The sequence below is a fragment of the Bos javanicus genome, chromosome 29 (genome assembly GCF_032452875.1).
Source record: "Bos javanicus breed banteng chromosome 29, ARS-OSU_banteng_1.0, whole genome shotgun sequence".
Taxonomy (NCBI): Eukaryota; Metazoa; Chordata; class Mammalia; order Artiodactyla; family Bovidae; genus Bos; species Bos javanicus.
Window position 1 is genome coordinate 47,304,212 of NC_083896.1, and position 17,079 is coordinate 47,321,290.

A 17,079-nucleotide genomic window follows, 5' to 3' on the forward strand; every position below is an offset into this window, starting at 1 on the left:
AGCATCGTGGGGTCAGGGTGTGAGCAACGGAGCGGGGACTCTGTACTACAATCCAGGACATCTCTCCGGTAAGCAAGGTTTCCCGGCCATGGGGTCTCACCCTCCAAGAAGGAGCTGGGTGGGCACAGGGCAAGCCCAGGGTCCAGAGGCCCTGAAGACCACCAACAAGGCAGCTGAGCCCCACGGGATGGGGGAGAGGAAGGGGCTGCTGGGGGGCTGGCTGACACCGGCACAGGAGAGGCCGAGACGGGGCAAGAGGGAAGGGGGGAAGGGGGGCAGGGGGACGCGCGAGGAGCTGGGAACAGGGGTTAGGGGGCAGCAGGACCGCCCTCCCACAGAAGCCGCCTCCACGTGTGTTAGTTGAAGCCGGACACAAACGCAAGAGGGGGCCGCCGGTGCGACCCTGGTTTCTGAACCCCAAATACCATGGAGGAAGGAACGAATTCACCAGAAGTCGCATCAAAAAGGTCCCAGACAGCCTTTGGCTTTAAAATATGCTGTTTATTTTTTTTCTCCAATTATAAAAATAATACATTATCCAAACAGCTAGCTTAGGAAACACAAAATTCCGCCCAGGAAAACGATGACGAGAGCCCTCCACCCCGCTGGACGGAGATGAGCTGGTGGTCTCTGTGACGACGGCGCAGCCGAGGCCCGGCCCGCCCAGAGCTGAGAAGGGGCTTCAGGCCAGAAACACACAGCGAGATGCACGGGACGGAGCCACAGCGCGTCCATCAGCCTCAAGACACCAACCCGCCCTCCTCGGCACCCAGGACCCCAACATCCAGGCCCCGCAGGGACCCTCAGCAGCTGCCAGGGGAGCAGAGCACACCCAGATGCTCTGGGAGGATTTTAAAAGCTGGACTAGACTCACAGTGACCCCAAGGTGCCTGCATGCGGAGCGACGGCCTTCAGATCTCCCCTGGGACCATTTTTAACGACGAGTACCGCCCCGCACCCGGGGATGCGGAAGAGCACGTTCCGGCTCCTCGGGCACAGGGCCGGCCTCTCCTCCTCTCAGCCAGATGCCCACGTCCACGGCACAGGAGGCGACGAGCACAGCGCTGTTCATGGGCGGGGACCCCGGGCCTGTGGGTGCGAGCGTGCGTCCCAGGGCACCAGGAGACAGGGCGAGCACCAGGGCCGGAGTCCCAGCTCTGCCACCCGCAGCCCTTGGACCGGGTGGTCTCTCAGGCCTCGGGTTCCTCTATAAACCACGAGTAACGCCTGCCTCGTGGGCTCCCGAAGGGAATAAATAAGACACCAGGGGCAGGTCACAAGGCGCTGGCGCATCTCTAGGGCCAGTATACGCCACAGTACCTGTCACTCCTGCCGTGCCAACCCTGTCCCCTCATCTCTGAAAAAACAGCCCTCTGAGCACTGAGCAAAGCCCGAGGAGTAATGGGTGTTGCTTCCGTCCGGAGCCAGGTCTGGATCCAGCCAGGCCTGCCAGGGGGCAGGCACCCACGTGCCCGCGGCCGGACCCCGGAGCAGAGACGGGCAGCCCTCGAGGGCTCTGCCAGGGCTGCACCCAGAGTGTGGGGCAGACAGGACCCGACCCAGGACGGGCTTGTGTGGAGCGGCCCCCGGCGGGGGAGGACGCAGGCCACACGGGGGGACCTCGGGGAAGGGGGCCCTTTCACCGGCCAAACTGGACCCGACCCTGCAAAACGATGGATCCTCCCCACTGTCTTGCTTTTAATCACGTTTTTCAACACTTAACACGTGAACCTCTGCTCCTTGATGTCCCGTCTTTGTTCATCTGTCCTCAGAATGAAAGTCCAGAACCTTCTGTGCTGATTTTAAAGTCGGGCTGAACGTTCAGTAATGAACAAAGCTGGAAACACAAGAGGAAAAAGGTGGCTTTTTAAATGAGCGCAGACCTCTCTCTAGGCCACCACCCTCCGTGAGGTCCTCGCATCTGCTCCCCGGAGGGCCCCGGTTTCCTCACATCGAGGTACACGAGGACTTGCTTTATGGACCAAAGACACGGCTCTGGTGGCCCTAAAACCGTTAGCAGAGGCAGCCCCCAGGGCACCCAGCTACGCCTGAGACAGGCATCCTGATCAAAGAGAAACATGCGGGACACAAACCTGCTTAAACTTCCCTCTAATTCTGTCTAAGTCTTCGTGAAGTTTATCGTAAGTAGGGTCGTCATAAGGGAACTTCTGAATCATCCCAATCAATGCCTCTAAGACCTTCATCTTTTTGCTGTAAAACACAGAAAGAAAGACCTTCAGTCCCCGGCACGGCAGGCTCGGCCCATGCAGCAAGGTGCCGGGTGCGCTCCTTAAAGCAGTGGTGCTGAGCACACCGGGGTTCAGGAGCTGGCGGCTAACGTAGTCATCACTGAACAACCTTCCCCCGCCTGGCGATGGGCACCCACCCACCCCTGCGCTCGACATCAAGCGAGAACCGACCTCGCCAGGCAGGCTGCGGCCTGGACCAGCGGCTGAGGAGACTCGACAAGCACCCAGACCACCGGTCCCAGGCCTGAGTCGGGAGCAGACACAACCAGAAGGAAAGAGTGCTGGGCATGGCCACGCCTGCTCCCATCTGTGGGGTTTCTCGGATCCAGAACCTTCACACTCAGGGCCTCAGGGAGTTTAACAGCAGGTAAACACCAAGCCTGCTCCGTCCACAGTGTCTGCTGCCTGAGTTCAGCCACTTCCCCAGGAAGACAAGGGGCTCAGGCTGGAGCAGGACTGCCCCCAGGCACTCAGGGACTTCACGGTTCTGGGACTCGGCATCCTCATCTGTAAAATGGGGCCCTGATGGCCACCTCCCAGGCTCAGGAGGATCAGTAATCCAGAGAAAGCCCAGGACATGCCACAGAACAGCGCTGAGTAACCGTCAGTCTCCACCAGACCCTGGAGGCCAGGGCTCCCATTGGGGAGGGCAGGCACCCTTCTGGGTCATGGACAAGTGACCCTGCCCATCTCCAATCACCGGGTGTCAGGAGCATACTAGGTATCTGTTCCCAGGGAATTTCGAAGGACTTGTCCTTAGGATGAAGCTACAGCCATTCAAAGCGACCAGGACCCGCTCACGTTTGCTGTTCTTAAACCAGTTTACAAGAATTACAACAGCTGCCTCTCGGGGAAAACACAAAACCGCGAAGCGTCACAGAGAGTGAAGGAAAGCAACCAGGCGCTGGGTTTCCAGCAGATGGAAGGCAGATGCCACACGGGGAACGGCTGTGCGTGCCGGACGCGGGGACCACCGCCCACTCTCAAGGCCGCAAGCAGCCCCGCCCGACGGCCGGTCACCCCAGCTGCTCCAGATGCACTCAGCCCGGCGCACGGTCAAGGCCGGTGCACGCCGGGGGCTGTGGCCCGCTCACAGCTCCAGTAAGGAAAACGGGGCTCCACCATCCTGCGGGAGGGCAGGGCAGCTCGGGGAGGGTCAGAAAGCCATGGTCACCCGCTGGACACCCCATCCTGCAGGCTGAGACGGGTTCCCACACGCCTTCTCCGGGTGAGAAGCCCCCGGCGTCACTGAGTGAGGCCGCTTCTCCTCTAACATCCTCACTTGGAACATAAGGCAGCGGGAGATCCTCTGTGTGCCTTCTACCATTTTTCTTTTAAACTGTAGAGACTTAGAAAATCCAAAAATCACTCCTCTAAGATGAAAGGGTTTAGGCTGCAGTTCAGAGACCACCAGGCTCTGCTGCTGGGGTGGGGGCAGCGGGGCTCCCACCAGCCCTGACACAACCCACGTGACCCTCCCCCTGATGGAGCCTGGGGGCACGGCTTTAGGACGGCGGGGGTGGGGGGTGGGGCGAACCCTGCCCTGGGGTGTGAGTTGGCAGCCCCCAGGTACAGGAACCTTCACACCCTCCGTGCGCTGCAGACACCAGCAGAGGGACAAGGGGAGGCTGCTGGAGAATGACCGGGCGCGCCACCCCCAGCTTCGCGGGCCGGGAGTGCAGAGGCACCTTCAGCCCTGACCGCCACCCAGTGCTGCCACGTGCTGCCACCCACCGTCCCAACCAGATCACCAGCTACTCCGCCGCCCCGCTGGGCCTTTAGAGGAAAACCTCCTCGAGGTGGCCCTGCATGGTGGATGAGTCTGTTCAGCTCCCACTTGATCAGTGATGGGACAGGTCAGAGAGCAGCGACCCCAGAATCACCCAGACCCTGTCTCGAGCATCCCTGCTCTGACACATGAATACGGCAGTGGCACAAACTCTAGAAATTCAAAACATTCCAAATAAGACGACAAGTCACGTGGACGGGGGAATGCCGCTTCTGCCTCTGTCACTCACACTCCTGGAGCCCCTCCCTGGCCAGGCAAGGCCACCAGGCATCCGAATGACGCAGAGCAGCCGCCGAAGCCCTGTGTCGGCTCCCCTGAGCGGCAGCACAGCCTTTCACAGACGGCTGAAGAGTGAAGACCGCGGGTGGGGACAGGGTCCCAGGGCTTCGGGAAGCGGCACCCGTAAGAGCAGGTTCAGAAGGCTGCAAACGCTACAGAGGACGGCTGACGGCGCCTTAGCGCTTCCCGACCCGGCAAAACACACGGACCTGGCACCTCGTTAGACCTTCCGGCTACGTCACAAGTCCCAGTGCCGGTGGAGCCACCATTTCTGAGCCTGGGTCACACCCAGACTACCGTGCTCTGTTTATCAGAAGCTCAGGGGAAACGAGAAGATAAAATTGTTTTCAATCTGCCTTGACTGGCAGGGAGTGCCTGAAGGCCTCCAGGGAAAAGGCAGGGGGGGGATCAGAGGACTCTTGAGAAAACAGTAGGTGTTCATCCAACACCCAAAACAGGCCCAGCACCTTCTAGGTACTATTTCCTGTAAACCTTGTAACAATTTCATGAGGTTACTTCAACCCGATTATTTTCTCCGTTTTACAGATGAGAAGACTGAGACTCTAAGCACCCGCGATCAGGGTGCACCACAGAACCGCAACTCTGGTCCAGACACCAAAGAAGAAAGGAGGTTCGGCCTTACCTGTCTCTCTCAGTGGCGCAACTGTGCAGGAGACCTCTCCAAGCAAACGCGAAGCCTTGGTAGCACCCGATCTGTGAATTGATGACACATTTAAGAGTACAATGAATAACCGAGCGCTGTATTTGATCTAATTACCAAGCTCTCAAAACTAAAGTGGGGGAGGGCGAGAGGGGGTGCTCCTTCTCGTGCTGTCCTGGAGCAGGAAATGGAAGTCGGAGGTCGAGTTATCAGCGGGACAGCCAGCCTCCAAGGCAGCCCACTGGGCCCCACCTCCCCCCTGCACTGGTACTCACGCCTGCTGGTCTCCCGACTGTGTTGGGTGGCCGTGATGAGCAGGACACAAAAGAGGTGGCACGTGGCCTCCCGATTAATGGGCAATGTCACTTCTGCCCTGCCCACCTGGGCCACCCACACAGGGTCAGGAGGACACTCAGGCGGCCCTAAGAAGAAGTCCACGTGCTGAAGACCCCGAGGGGGCGAGCCATCTGACAAGTACCTCCTCTGGCCCCAGGCAAGCCTTCGAGTGGCTGACTCAACTCCAGCACCAAGGGGCCCTGAGCCAGAACCACCCGGCTCAGCTGCTCCTGGACCACGGACCACCAGGACCTCTGTGACATAAGAAACACTGGTTGTCTTAAAGCCATGGGCGTGGAATGATTTCACTTTGAAGCCACAGACGCCTAATACAGTTCCAGTGGCCTCAGACTTCACTGTTCATGGCTGGTCACCTGTAAGTAAGGGCCCATCCAGGACAAAAGGCAGGAGAAAAGGAAAATCGGGCATTTTATGGAATTCCTAGGTAAATATCAACAGCATGCTTTCACAGGACACAGGGGTGCTCACTCTGCAGGAGGACTCGGCACCACGATACTCAACATCCACTGAGGTGGCGAGGGACCTGTTTTTTCCTCCAGCCCACCCGACTACGTCATCGCCACACAGCCACACGCTCTGCAGGCTCTGTCCTAGGAATATGCCTCCATCAGTGTTCTATCTGGCCTACTGCCGCTTTAAGAGACCTGAAATTGTGGCTTCATCATACTGACCGTCAGGGTAAACTGTCAACAGTAAAAGAACAGGACTCCTTTCTAAGTGACGGTGGGGCAGGGGGAGGTCCCCACTCACTTCAGATCCGATTTTAGCTCCATGGAGGGTGCCGTGCTGTCTCCCTTCGATCATACCCAAACTGCTTCCTTCTTCATAGCCTTCCCGGTACCCTTCCCCGTGAAACCTGCGACGGAGAAGCAGCAAGTCTGAGTAAATAAACAGGAGAAAGAGGATTCTCCCTGGAAAAACTCGTCTCCTTCACGTGACCCAGACCTCGACCCAGACTGCAAGCCCAGACCTAGTATCACAGAAAAACAACAGAACCTGAGCCTGAAACAGGCCCATGTCAGCTCCACCCCTCCCCGAGCCTGTGCTGTGGCAAGGCGCTATACTCCTTGAAGCCAAATTCAGCTCTTTTACAATGAGGAAGCTAGGATAAATCAGGGATTCCCAAACCGGGGAGAACACTGGAAACACACAGGAAAATCCCAAAGATACAAATTCAGGAGCCTCGCCCCTCATCTCAGTAAAGCTCAGGAATCTGCTTTTTGAAATCTCCCCAGTGACTTAGTCAGCAGCCCCAGTTCTGTAAGTCTGTAAGTTGGACTGTTTGGGCAAGTGCTTCAAAACAAACAAACGAAACTCTGCCATCTGCACCAGGCTTTCCATCACACGTCAGGAGCCAGGCAGGGAGAAGGGCCATCAGGTCACCGCAGTGTACCATGACAGCCGGGCCACAGGGGCCGGCAGTGGAACTGTACCAGCACAACCCACGGGCCACCAAAGTTAAAAGGGCTGGCTGGAGCCCCCGGGGAGGCCAAGTGTGCCATTCCCACTTATACTGGCTCCCGCCCCCGCCCCGGGAGTGACCCTGCCTCCCATCCCAAAGACGGGATCTAGTTCACAAGTAGGGATAAAATAGATAACGGGGGTACAAGGCTTAGTTCAGCGTGCGGCTCACAGCAAGTTCCAAAGGAACTGTCAGCGACTGATCGCTTCCTGCTCCCTCTTTCTCAGGGACGTCTATCGATGTCTCAAGCGGGCTGGGCACTGGAAGACAGCCATCAAAGCGGCCAAGAGCTCCCCCCCACCCCACCCTCCAACCCCGCCTTGTCACAGCCCCTAGGCGCTGCCCAGGGGCTCAGGAGGGAAAAGGATGATGCCTGACACCTTGATGAGCCTGTCCGTGAATGCGGCCGTCTGTCCTACTACTGAGGAACAAGAAAGAGGTGGGCAGCGCCCAGATGGCAGAGGTCCGCCCCACCCGAGGACGGGGCGTCCCTGGAGGGAGGCAGTCACCAGGCCGAGCAGATGCATGGGGGCAGCCCCGGAGGAGGGAGGCGGGTCTCGAGGAGCAGCTGGGCGCCTGGCGCTCGCCCGAGAAGTGGAAGTAACAGCATCCTGGGCCCTCCCGCGCCGGCCACCCCAGGGGCCCCAGGGCGCTCCCCCAGGGCCGCAGCCCAAAGCTGAGAGCCGGCACGCCAGGGCTGGGGGCCCCGACCCACCCACCTCTCATCTGCCATCACGACAGCGTCGAACATGTCCTGATCCCCGGCCATGGCGGCCGCCGACCAGCCCCCGTTCGTCGGGCTCCGCCGCCCCACGATGGAGCCGCGGACACGCGAGGCCACAATTCGCGGAAACCCCGGCCACTCGCGATGCCAAGTTCACTTCCGGGGGCGACCGCGCGGGGCAGGCCGGGTAACGACGGCACGCCGGAGGGCTCAGCACGCGCCCGGGCGGGCCCAGGGCGCGTGCGCGGCGGCGGCGGCGGCGCTGGGCGGGGCTAGGCCGGGACGCGGCTCCGCCCCGAGGCCCCTTGCCCCGCCCCCCGGCAGGGCCGCGAGCCGGTTGGTCGGTCCCCACCTGGAGCATCCACCTGGCCAAGCGGGGCTGACCCATGATCTCACTTTCCCCAAATCAGGCAGAGGCCACCGAACTGCCAACAGCGGCTCAGAAAGGACCACGGAAAGAAACTTGGAAAATTTATCAAAGAACCAAACGCCTCCCCCGGAGCTCTGGCCAACAGGCTCTGGGCCCGTGGGATTTGAGGGAAAGAAGTTCCAGGAAAGGCAATTCGCGGAGTGGAGACAGTACCCAGAGAAGAGTGGCCCAGTCCCCCGCCGATCCCGATCCACAGCCAAGGGCCACCCGCCAGGACCAAGTCAGACTTGAGACCCCCCGCCTAAAAGGCCACTGAATCCACGATAACAGTATTCCAGGGCATTTGGGCTTTTGTTCGAGAAACAACGCAGGGCTGACCCGACCCCCCGGGAATCTGAAACAGCAGTAGGTGACAGGAACAGCCTAGGTCCTCTTAACACTCAATGAATAACTGACCATAGACTGCCAGGCTCCTCTGTCCATGGAATTCTCCAGGCAAGCATGTTGGAGTGGGTTGGTATTCCCTTCTCCAGGGGAATCTTCCCAATCCAGGGACTGAACCCAGGTCTCCTGCATTGCAGGCAGATTCTTGACCATCTGAGCCATGAGGGAAGCCCCAGTAAAAGTAGTGAGTGGAAGTGGCTCCTTCATGTCTGACTCTTTGCAACCCCATGGACTATACCGACCATGGAGTTCTTCAGGCCAGAATACTGGAGAAGATCTTCCCAACTCAGGGATCGAACCCCGATCTCCCACTTTGCAGGTGGACTCTTTACCAGCTGAGCCACAAGTAAAAGTAGACCTATTCAAAATGCAGGCAGAGAGTCAAGAATCAGCACAAAAGGATTTGTAATTAACACCCCCCAGAGCCCTCTGTTCAGCTGAAGGCATCCCCCCTTAAAAAAATAAATAAATAATAGCTTCTGCTGTTAGTCCTCCCGTTTGTCATTTCCACGGCAGGTACTTCCTGGACACGATTTTTAAAGGTATGTCAAACTATCAGCCACAGTGGAACATAGATATGAATTACCAAAAGCTTTCCCGTTAAAATCAGGAGTAAAGCAAGAATGCTTTGAACACATCCAGTAAACCTAATCAGTGCAATAAAATCGAGCAAGAAGTCTTAACTATCTTTGGGAAAAAAAGACAACAAAGTGCCATTATATGTAGGTGTGGTGGTCCATCTAGAAATTTCAAAATAAGCATTTATACCCTCTCAGAATTCATAATACAGTTCAGTAAGTAGCTATGCAGTTGAATTGCCAAAAAAAAAAAATCACTTGCTTTTTGTTATTCTAACAATAATTAATACTGGTCTGAGCAGGGATAGTCAGAGAAATCCACTTTACCATGGTCACAATAAGATCTGAGCAGAACCTATACAAGAATAACTACCCCACCACCCAAGATAGGAAGAAATGCAACCCCACATAATCCACATAATCTGGGGGAAATGTGTTAAACTCTAAATTCTATCTGGGAACTCCCCTGGTGATCCAGTGGTTAAGAATCCACCTTCCAATGCAGAGGATGCAGGTTCAATCGGTGGTCAGGAACGTAAAATCCCATATGCATATGGAGCAACTAAACCCTTGAGCCACGACAAAGACCCACGGCAGCCAAAGCAATAAAAAAGTAAAATAATAAATCAATAAATTTCATCTGGATGAATAAGTTGATAAGAATAACTAAGATGCTTTTGAAAGAGAGAATGATATGGAAGACTTGCTATACCAGATGTGTAAAAAGAAAGTCTCCATAAAAGTATGGCTTCCCGTGTGGCTCGGTGGTAAAGAACGCATCTGGCAATGCAGGAGACATGGGTTCTGTCCCTGAGTCAGGAAGATCCCCTGGAGAAGGAAATGGCAACTCACTCCAGTATTCTTGCCTGGGAAATCAACCCCATGGGCAGAGGGGCCTGAAGGGCTACAGTCCATAGGGTTGCAAAGAGTCAGGCACAACTTAGAGACCAAACAACAGTATCCATAAGAATACTGTAGCATGTTTGTTCAAGAACAGACGAATGAAATAGGGATGGAAGGGCCTGGAAGGGGACTCAGGAAACGTAAAGCCTTCCCACAGGATAAAAAGCACCACAAATTAATGGGGGGAAGGGATATTCATCCATCACTAAAATGGGAAAACTTGTTGTCTGGGAAAAGTCAAGTTCCATGTATATCTCACGTACTCAATCACTCAGCCCTGTCTGATTCTTTGTGACTCCATAGACTAGAGCCTGCTAGGCTCCTCTGTCCATGAATTTCCCAAGCAAGACTATTGGAATGGGTTGCCATTTCCTTCTCCAGAGAATCTTCCCAACCCAGGGATCAAACTGGTATCTCTTGTGTCTCCTGTGTCTTCTGTGTTGGCAGGTGGATTCTTTACCACTATGCCATCCGGAAAGGCTTTATATCTCATACCATTCATCAAAATAGTTCTAAATGCATTAAAGACTTTTTTTTAGAGAAAAAAGCAAGACATTTAAAAATTTAGGTAGAACATTCAGGTGAGTATGGAGATTCGTTTTTAACACATGAAAAGCCACGGGGGAAATCACAAAGGGAAAATCAATGCAAATTTATGCAAGTCCAAGCGTGGTAATAGGACTTCCCAGGTGGCTCATGGGTAAAGAATCTACCTGCCATGCAGAAGGCGCAGGAGACATGGGTTTGATCACTGGGTGGGGAAGGTCCCCTGGAGAAGGGCATGGCAACCACTCCAGTATTCTTGCCTGGAGAATCCCAGGGACAGAGCAGCCTGGTGGGCTACAGTCTGTGGGGTTGCAGAGAGTTGGACACGACTGAGCGACTGAGCACACACACGTGCAACGTGGTAATGAACAGAATTAAAAACCAGAGGATAATCTTGGGATGTATTGGTCATAAATATTATAACTAAAGGAATAGTATTTCTGGTTTATGAAGATTCTCTTAAAATGGATAAGAAGTTAATGCATCTTAACAGGCAAAAGCATGGTCCAAGGACTTGAATATCCAATTCACAGAAAAGAAAAATATAGTTCTCTGGCAAACAAAAGTATAGCAAAGACAGGCTCACTAGTAGTAAAAAAAAACAAATAAAAGAAAGAAAATGTGGATCAAAAGAACGAGCCTCATTTTTTACCTTTTCAAAATGGAAAAAAAATCATCATCTTTAGAAGGAAAATACTGTCAGTGACCACAGATGCCCAAGTTAAAGCTACCTTTTGGCCTAGCAGTTCAAAAAGATAAGAAGGACAAAGGACATTTTAAATGTTTTTACCCTTCTGCCTAGCAATTTCCTTTCTAGGACTTCAGCTCAAGGAAATAAACAGAGAAAAGTGAAAATTCTTTGTACAATGATGTCCAATGCAGTATTATAGCACAAGCTACAAAAGCCAGAAAGAGAAAGCAGCTTACGACGGCAAAGTGAGGATGAAGCTACATATGGTAGGGTACTCTCAGTGAAGACTTTTGAGCTCCCACCAAAAATAATATTTGAAATAAGAGTAATGTCACAGAGAAGGCTCCTGATGTTTAAAGAAAAAGAGAAAAAAAATTCCAGTACACCTAAAACGTGATATGGCAAATCAATGACATTTAAATAAAAAATACAAATAAAAAAATAGAAACGAAGGGTAAAAAATAAAGAAAAAGCTCTACATATACTCTGATACCAATGACATTAAATAATTATGCTTTTAAAAAACTAAAGTAAGTACACCCAAATGTTAACAGTGATTATATCTAGATTTTGGAATTACAGTAATTTTAAATTTCCTCTTTTATATTTTTTTCTGAATATTCCATGTTCACACAGCGAACATGAGTCACTTAAATAAAAAGTCCAACAAAAATATATTTGTGAAGATGAAGTGAAGTAGACTTTGTATTATTTTGTTACCTTCTCTTTGTTAGTTTTTTTGTCCATTTTTCATAAATCACAAAACATTTGGGATGTAAGAAAAAGGGCAAAACACACAGCAAACAAATCCACTCTTGTCACCAATTCATTTCTGCTAATTTTGTCACATTTTCCCCTTTGAATTTCCACAGAAAAATAATCTTCATATATGTACAACTTTACATCCACCCCCACCCCCAAACACTTCACATCGCATTGCAAACACGTCCCATGTAAGGGAACTGTTCTCTTATTATTACATACATAAAATACATGTCATGAGCATAGCCTGTTATCTGCTGAAAGAAAGTAAAAGCTCTATCTTTTGGCACAGGGAAACTGATATATGATGAGAGAAAAAGAGACCGATTATACTGTACTGGGAAGATTCCCTGGAGTAGGAAACGGCATCCCACTCCAGTATGCTTGCCTGGAAAATTCCATGGGCAGAGGAGCCTGGTGGGCTACAGTCCACGGAGCCACAAAGAGCCGGACACAACTGAGCACTCCCACATAGCTATACGGTAAAACTCACGGGTACAAAGACTTGTACAGAAGAGCACAAGTTAATTTCAAGCTTTAAAGAAGTGTGCAAGAGCTTTGAAAGATTATATGTGCTACAAAAATCAACATTACTGACTCAAGCTATTAGTCTGAAAATTAAAGCTTTACAGGGACTCCCCGCAACCACTGCATTTATTTCTCTGACTGTGTTCCTAAAATATTATTTTGAACACAGATTGTCTTAATGTTGACGGCCAGGAGTTTGATTACGTTATTTTGGCTTTTTAATATTGTTTTCACAAATTGCTTCCTTTTCTAACAAGGGCCAGACTTTAAAGCTAGGGCCTTGAAGGTAGAAAAAGGCTAAGTTTTAAGTTCAAATATAATTTGTTGCAAAATTTTTAGCTAAATTTCAAATTTGATGCCCGAGTTAGCAACTGAACCCATAAGAAGCAAGCAGGAAAAATCGAAATTGGTCTCTCTCCTTGTTAAATCAGTTTCTGAGAAAACGCTGTGATGTTTGCTTGTATTTATCTCAGGAACTAAAATTTCTCCATCTAATTGAATGGAATAAAAAATGGTTTGGGGAATCCTCTGGTGGTCCAGTGGTTAATGCAGGGGACATGGGTTCGATCCCTGGTTGAGGAACTAAGATCCCACATGCCACAGGGCAACTAAACCCAAGCCCCACAACAGCTGAGCCTGTGCTCTAGAGCCCGTGGTCTGCAACAGGAGAAGCCCCCACGGTGAGAAGCCCGTGCACCCCAACTAGAGAAAGCCTGTGTGCAGCAGCGAAGACCCAACATAGCCAAAAATAACTAATTTAATTTTAAAAACAAGAGATGGTTTATATGGGTACAACAGAAACTATCTAAAAAGGTTTTCAAGGGTATAGAACTTTCTAAGCTTCCAATTTTAGTTTCCTCTGAGAGCTGCCTTAATTGCACTTATTCCAATGGTTTCAAAACATTAATATTAAATAATTTATAACAAAAATATAAAGGAGCTGGTATAATCAACTCCCAGTGAAGTGAAAGTCTCTCAGTTGTGTCTGACTCTTTGTGACCCCATGGAGTATACAGTCCATGGAATTCTTCAGGCCAGAATACTGGAGTGGGTAGTCTTTCCCTTCTCCAGGGGATCTTCCCAACTTACGGATCGAACCCAGTTCTCCCACATTGCAGGCGGATTCTTTCCCAGCTGAGCCACAAGAGAAGCCAGGGATCTACAATATTAACAAATAAAACACAGTTTTAAAAACAGAAATGTTTTCCATATTCTTCTTTCAAAGAGAACCAGGTAGATATAACTGAAATGAAAAACTTCATCAAAGTTGATTGGAAAGTGTTGTCTTATTGGAAATGATTTTTTTTTTAATTTTTATATTCACAGTGAAATACTAGGCAACCTCCAGAATGAACCAAACCAAATGTGATCTGAGCTCTATAGTGGCTGACCTGGAAACATGACCATTTTATCAGAATGAAAAAGCAAACCAAATTAAAAACAAAATGTGTCATTTGCTCCTGTGGTGGTTGAAGAAGGAACCTGTAGGCATACTGACTGTTTTTAATATATGTTCAAAACTATATTGCAGAGTTGGGGTCCCTTTCCTAGTGTAGATTAATCCTATCCAAGTCCTTGAGTTACAGAGCTTCCTCTCTGGGGGATAGGACTGATGAGATCGTGAATAATATTTATTTTCTATGTTTTTATGAGTTTGATTTTTTTTTTTAAATCACAAAGTAACACAGCCTTTCATAATCAGGGAAAAAAACAGATTTCAGTGTCTTAAACGGAAGTCATTAAATGACAACTCACTTCTAGGAAACAAATCTCCGTCTTGTACTATATGCATCATGAAGTGAAAGTGTCAGTCGCTCAGTCGTGTCCGACTCTTGAGACTCCATAGGCTGTATCCTCCGTCCATGAAATTCTCCAGGCAAGAATACTGGAGTGGGTAGTATTCTTCTTCTCCAGGGGCTCTTCCTAACCCAGGGATCAAACATGGGTCTCCTGCATTGCAGGCAGTTTCTTTACCAACTGAGCCGCCCATAAGTGAAAAGGATTGGAAAAAGGTATTCTTCAGGCTTTCATCCAAGTTTGACCCACTGGGGCAGGGGACCGAGAATCCAAGGGTTGAGTCCCTTCCAGCCTTTCTGGTGGAGTCTCTTCGGCTCCTTGCCTGCCAGAGGCTCTCTGGAGCCTGCCTTCAAGGGCCATTTTCCACCTGCCTCCACAGGAATCCCCTGCAGCCACAAAGCAGGAGACCTGGGGTGCGGGTGGGAGCCTGAGTTGTGACCCGTGACCACCACCAGGGGTCCCCTGAGCACCTTGAAGCATGGGTCCCCAGTCTGAGACCTGTTAGGAAGGCGGTGCACAGCAGGAGGTGAGCGGTGGCGACTGAGCCTTCCAAGCTTCACCTGCAGCTCCCCATTGGTCTCTCCCGAACCCCCACCCCCCAACCCAGTGGAAAAATTATCTTCCACGAAAGTGGTCCCTGCTTCCAAAAAGCTTGGGGATCACTGCCCTAGAGAAGGGCCCTGGCCAGCAGAGGTCAGTCTCTGCCCCCGAGGCAGCAGGGACCCCTGGGTGGTTGAACAGCACAGGCCAGTGCTGTGCAGGACAAGCCCTGAGACGCGGACCAGACTGTGTGAGCCCAGCCCCCCAGCTCCTGGCCATTCGCCTTTCTGCCTCTGCTCCAGGATCCACAGGGGCAGAGCCTTCGATTCCAAGTGCTGGAAGGAGAAGCAGGGTTGACTACCACTTTCTTTCTTGAAGGAAGCAAAGGCCAGACTCCTTGCTTCCTTAAACCCAGGCTGATCCCCGGGAGTAATGTGCTGACTGAGAAGCAGAGAGGACTTGGGGAGAGTAGCCCAAAGACAGGGCAACAAGCCCTGCAGTGCGGGGGGGGGCGGGGGGGGGTGCGGGGGGCGGAGTCAGAGGGGCGACTGCTCACCTTGTGTTAGGCTTAGCTAGGCTGGGCTGCAGGAACAAAGAAACACTGCTGTCTCAGGGGCTTAACCCGGGAAGGGCTATTTCCCATTTACACAGAATCCATTATGGGCTCAACAGTGGTTTCTCCAAACCCAGGGGTTTCCCAGATGGTGCAGTGGTAAAGAACCTGCCCCTCAGGCCAATGCAGGAGATATAAGAGATGCGAGTTCAATCCCTGGGTCAGAAGACCCCGTCTGGAGCAGGAAATGGCTACCCACTCCAGTATTCTTGCCTGGGAAATCCCACAGACAGAGGAGCCTGGTGGGCTGCAATCCATTGGGTTGCAGAGTCAGGCACGACAGCATCTGAGCACAGCACAAAGGTGGAAAAGACAAGATGAACATCTTTGAGTGTTAGTATCAATAGATACCAAAACTGCAGAGCTCATTTTGTGCAGGATCAAGCACCGTGCCGATGCCCAATAGATGGCTGTCGAACGAGTAAGTGAGAGGCTATTGAATGAATAAGTGAGGGGACCCAGGGGCTGAGAAGCAGACCCCCTTGGAGGGAGGAGGGGCCAGAGGCCACCATGGCTGTGTTTGCCCACAGCGCCTTCCTGAAAGAGAAGGTGATCACAGAAAGGGTTTTCTTTCTAGAGCTCAAAGATCTTTCACCAGGAGGGGAGGCAGCCCTCTAGGAGTGTACTGCACCTGGAGAGGCAGAGCCCCAGACCAGGCAATGACCGGTCCAGCCAGGCATGGTGTTTCAGAGATGGAAGGGGCCTGCCGAGGTCAGATGATGGGCGAAGGCACAACCCGTCCGTCCTGCAGGGCACACATGACTCATGACCCCAGAGCGGGTGCCCTCCAGTGTCTCCACATGGCTGACACCCCTTCTTTTCCTCAGAGGGGCCTCAGCTCTGGGCCTCCAGTGTCTGCCTCCCAGCTCTGTAGCCCCTCTGGCCTGGGACCCCTCTATGGGTTTTCCCGGCGCTGCAGCCCTTCCCCCTCCAGGCAGCCCCTACCTCTTCCCCGTTCTTCACCAGCTGGAGGGTGGCATCCGGAAGGCCCCAAGTCAGGCCCAGAGTGGAGTCTCCAGCAATAACAGTGGGGTGGCGGGGAAATGGTCCTCAACAGCCTGCCCTTCCCTCCTCTGCTCTGCAGCAGGAAACCAGCTTTGGCATCATCTGAAATGGAGTCTCACCCACTGGCGTTAGTAGAATTCCCCTGATGGTGCCTCAGTTTGCCCATCTGTAAAATGGGAGGGGGGGGATATTGATACCCTGATAAAAGGATGAGTACCTGGCACGTGGGAAATAGGATGAATTCATAAATATTATAAATGCATTTTTAATGTCAGGTTGCAGAAGGGATGAAGCGTTCCTCTCCTTTCACACTCTCCCGGAGTCCATGATAGGAGACTCTCCCGCCTCCCGGGAGAGGGTCGTCTGCGAAAGAGGACGGGTGGGCTGCCGCGGATCAACCCCAGGATGAAATCTGAGCTCAAGGATGGAGATGGCGCGGGAGCTGGCAACGTGAGCCTCCGGATCCGGAGCCGCCACTTGGGGGCACCATTGTGCTTCGGCTGTGCTTCCGCCGCACCCCAGCTGCCGCCGGCCAGGGCCAGGGCTCCCGTACTCCCTAATCGTTCCTACGGGTGCTGGAACATTCTACTCCCCAGCTTCCACTTCTCCAGTCCGGAACCATAACCACGATAAGGACCCACTGTGTGTCAGACCCTCTTCTCAGGTTATCACTGTCATCTTGAAAGCAGACGTGGAGACGGACTTTATCAGCATTACTCACAGAAGCTCCGGACAGCTACCGGGCTTTGCAGAGGCAAATGTCCAAGCCGGGAGGCCGGGG

General features: G+C 52.3%; 1 protein-coding gene across 3 annotated transcripts in view; it reads right to left on the reverse strand.

The window, feature by feature from the left end:
- LTO1 (LTO1 maturation factor of ABCE1) overlaps window positions 1-7,708 on the reverse strand; it is a 67,341-nt gene extending 59,633 nt beyond the window's left edge. Inside the window, exons 1-5 of one of the 3 annotated variants that reach the window (XM_061407289.1) lie at window positions 7,517-7,698; window positions 6,086-6,191; window positions 4,961-5,031; window positions 2,094-2,211; window positions 481-1,837 (exon numbers count right to left, since the gene is read on the reverse strand). In XM_061407289.1, coding sequence (XP_061263273.1) covers window positions 1,769-1,837; window positions 2,094-2,211; window positions 4,961-5,031; window positions 6,086-6,191; window positions 7,517-7,566 — 414 coding nt within the window. In that variant the 5' untranslated portion in view covers window positions 7,567-7,698 and the 3' untranslated portion in view covers window positions 481-1,768. Of the gene's footprint in view, window positions 1-480; window positions 1,838-2,093; window positions 2,212-4,960; window positions 5,032-6,085; window positions 6,192-7,516 lie in introns of those variants that run through there. The other 2 variants (XM_061407290.1, XM_061407291.1) reach the window with 2 other exon arrangements.
- Window positions 7,709-17,079: the final 9,371 nt, after the last annotated feature.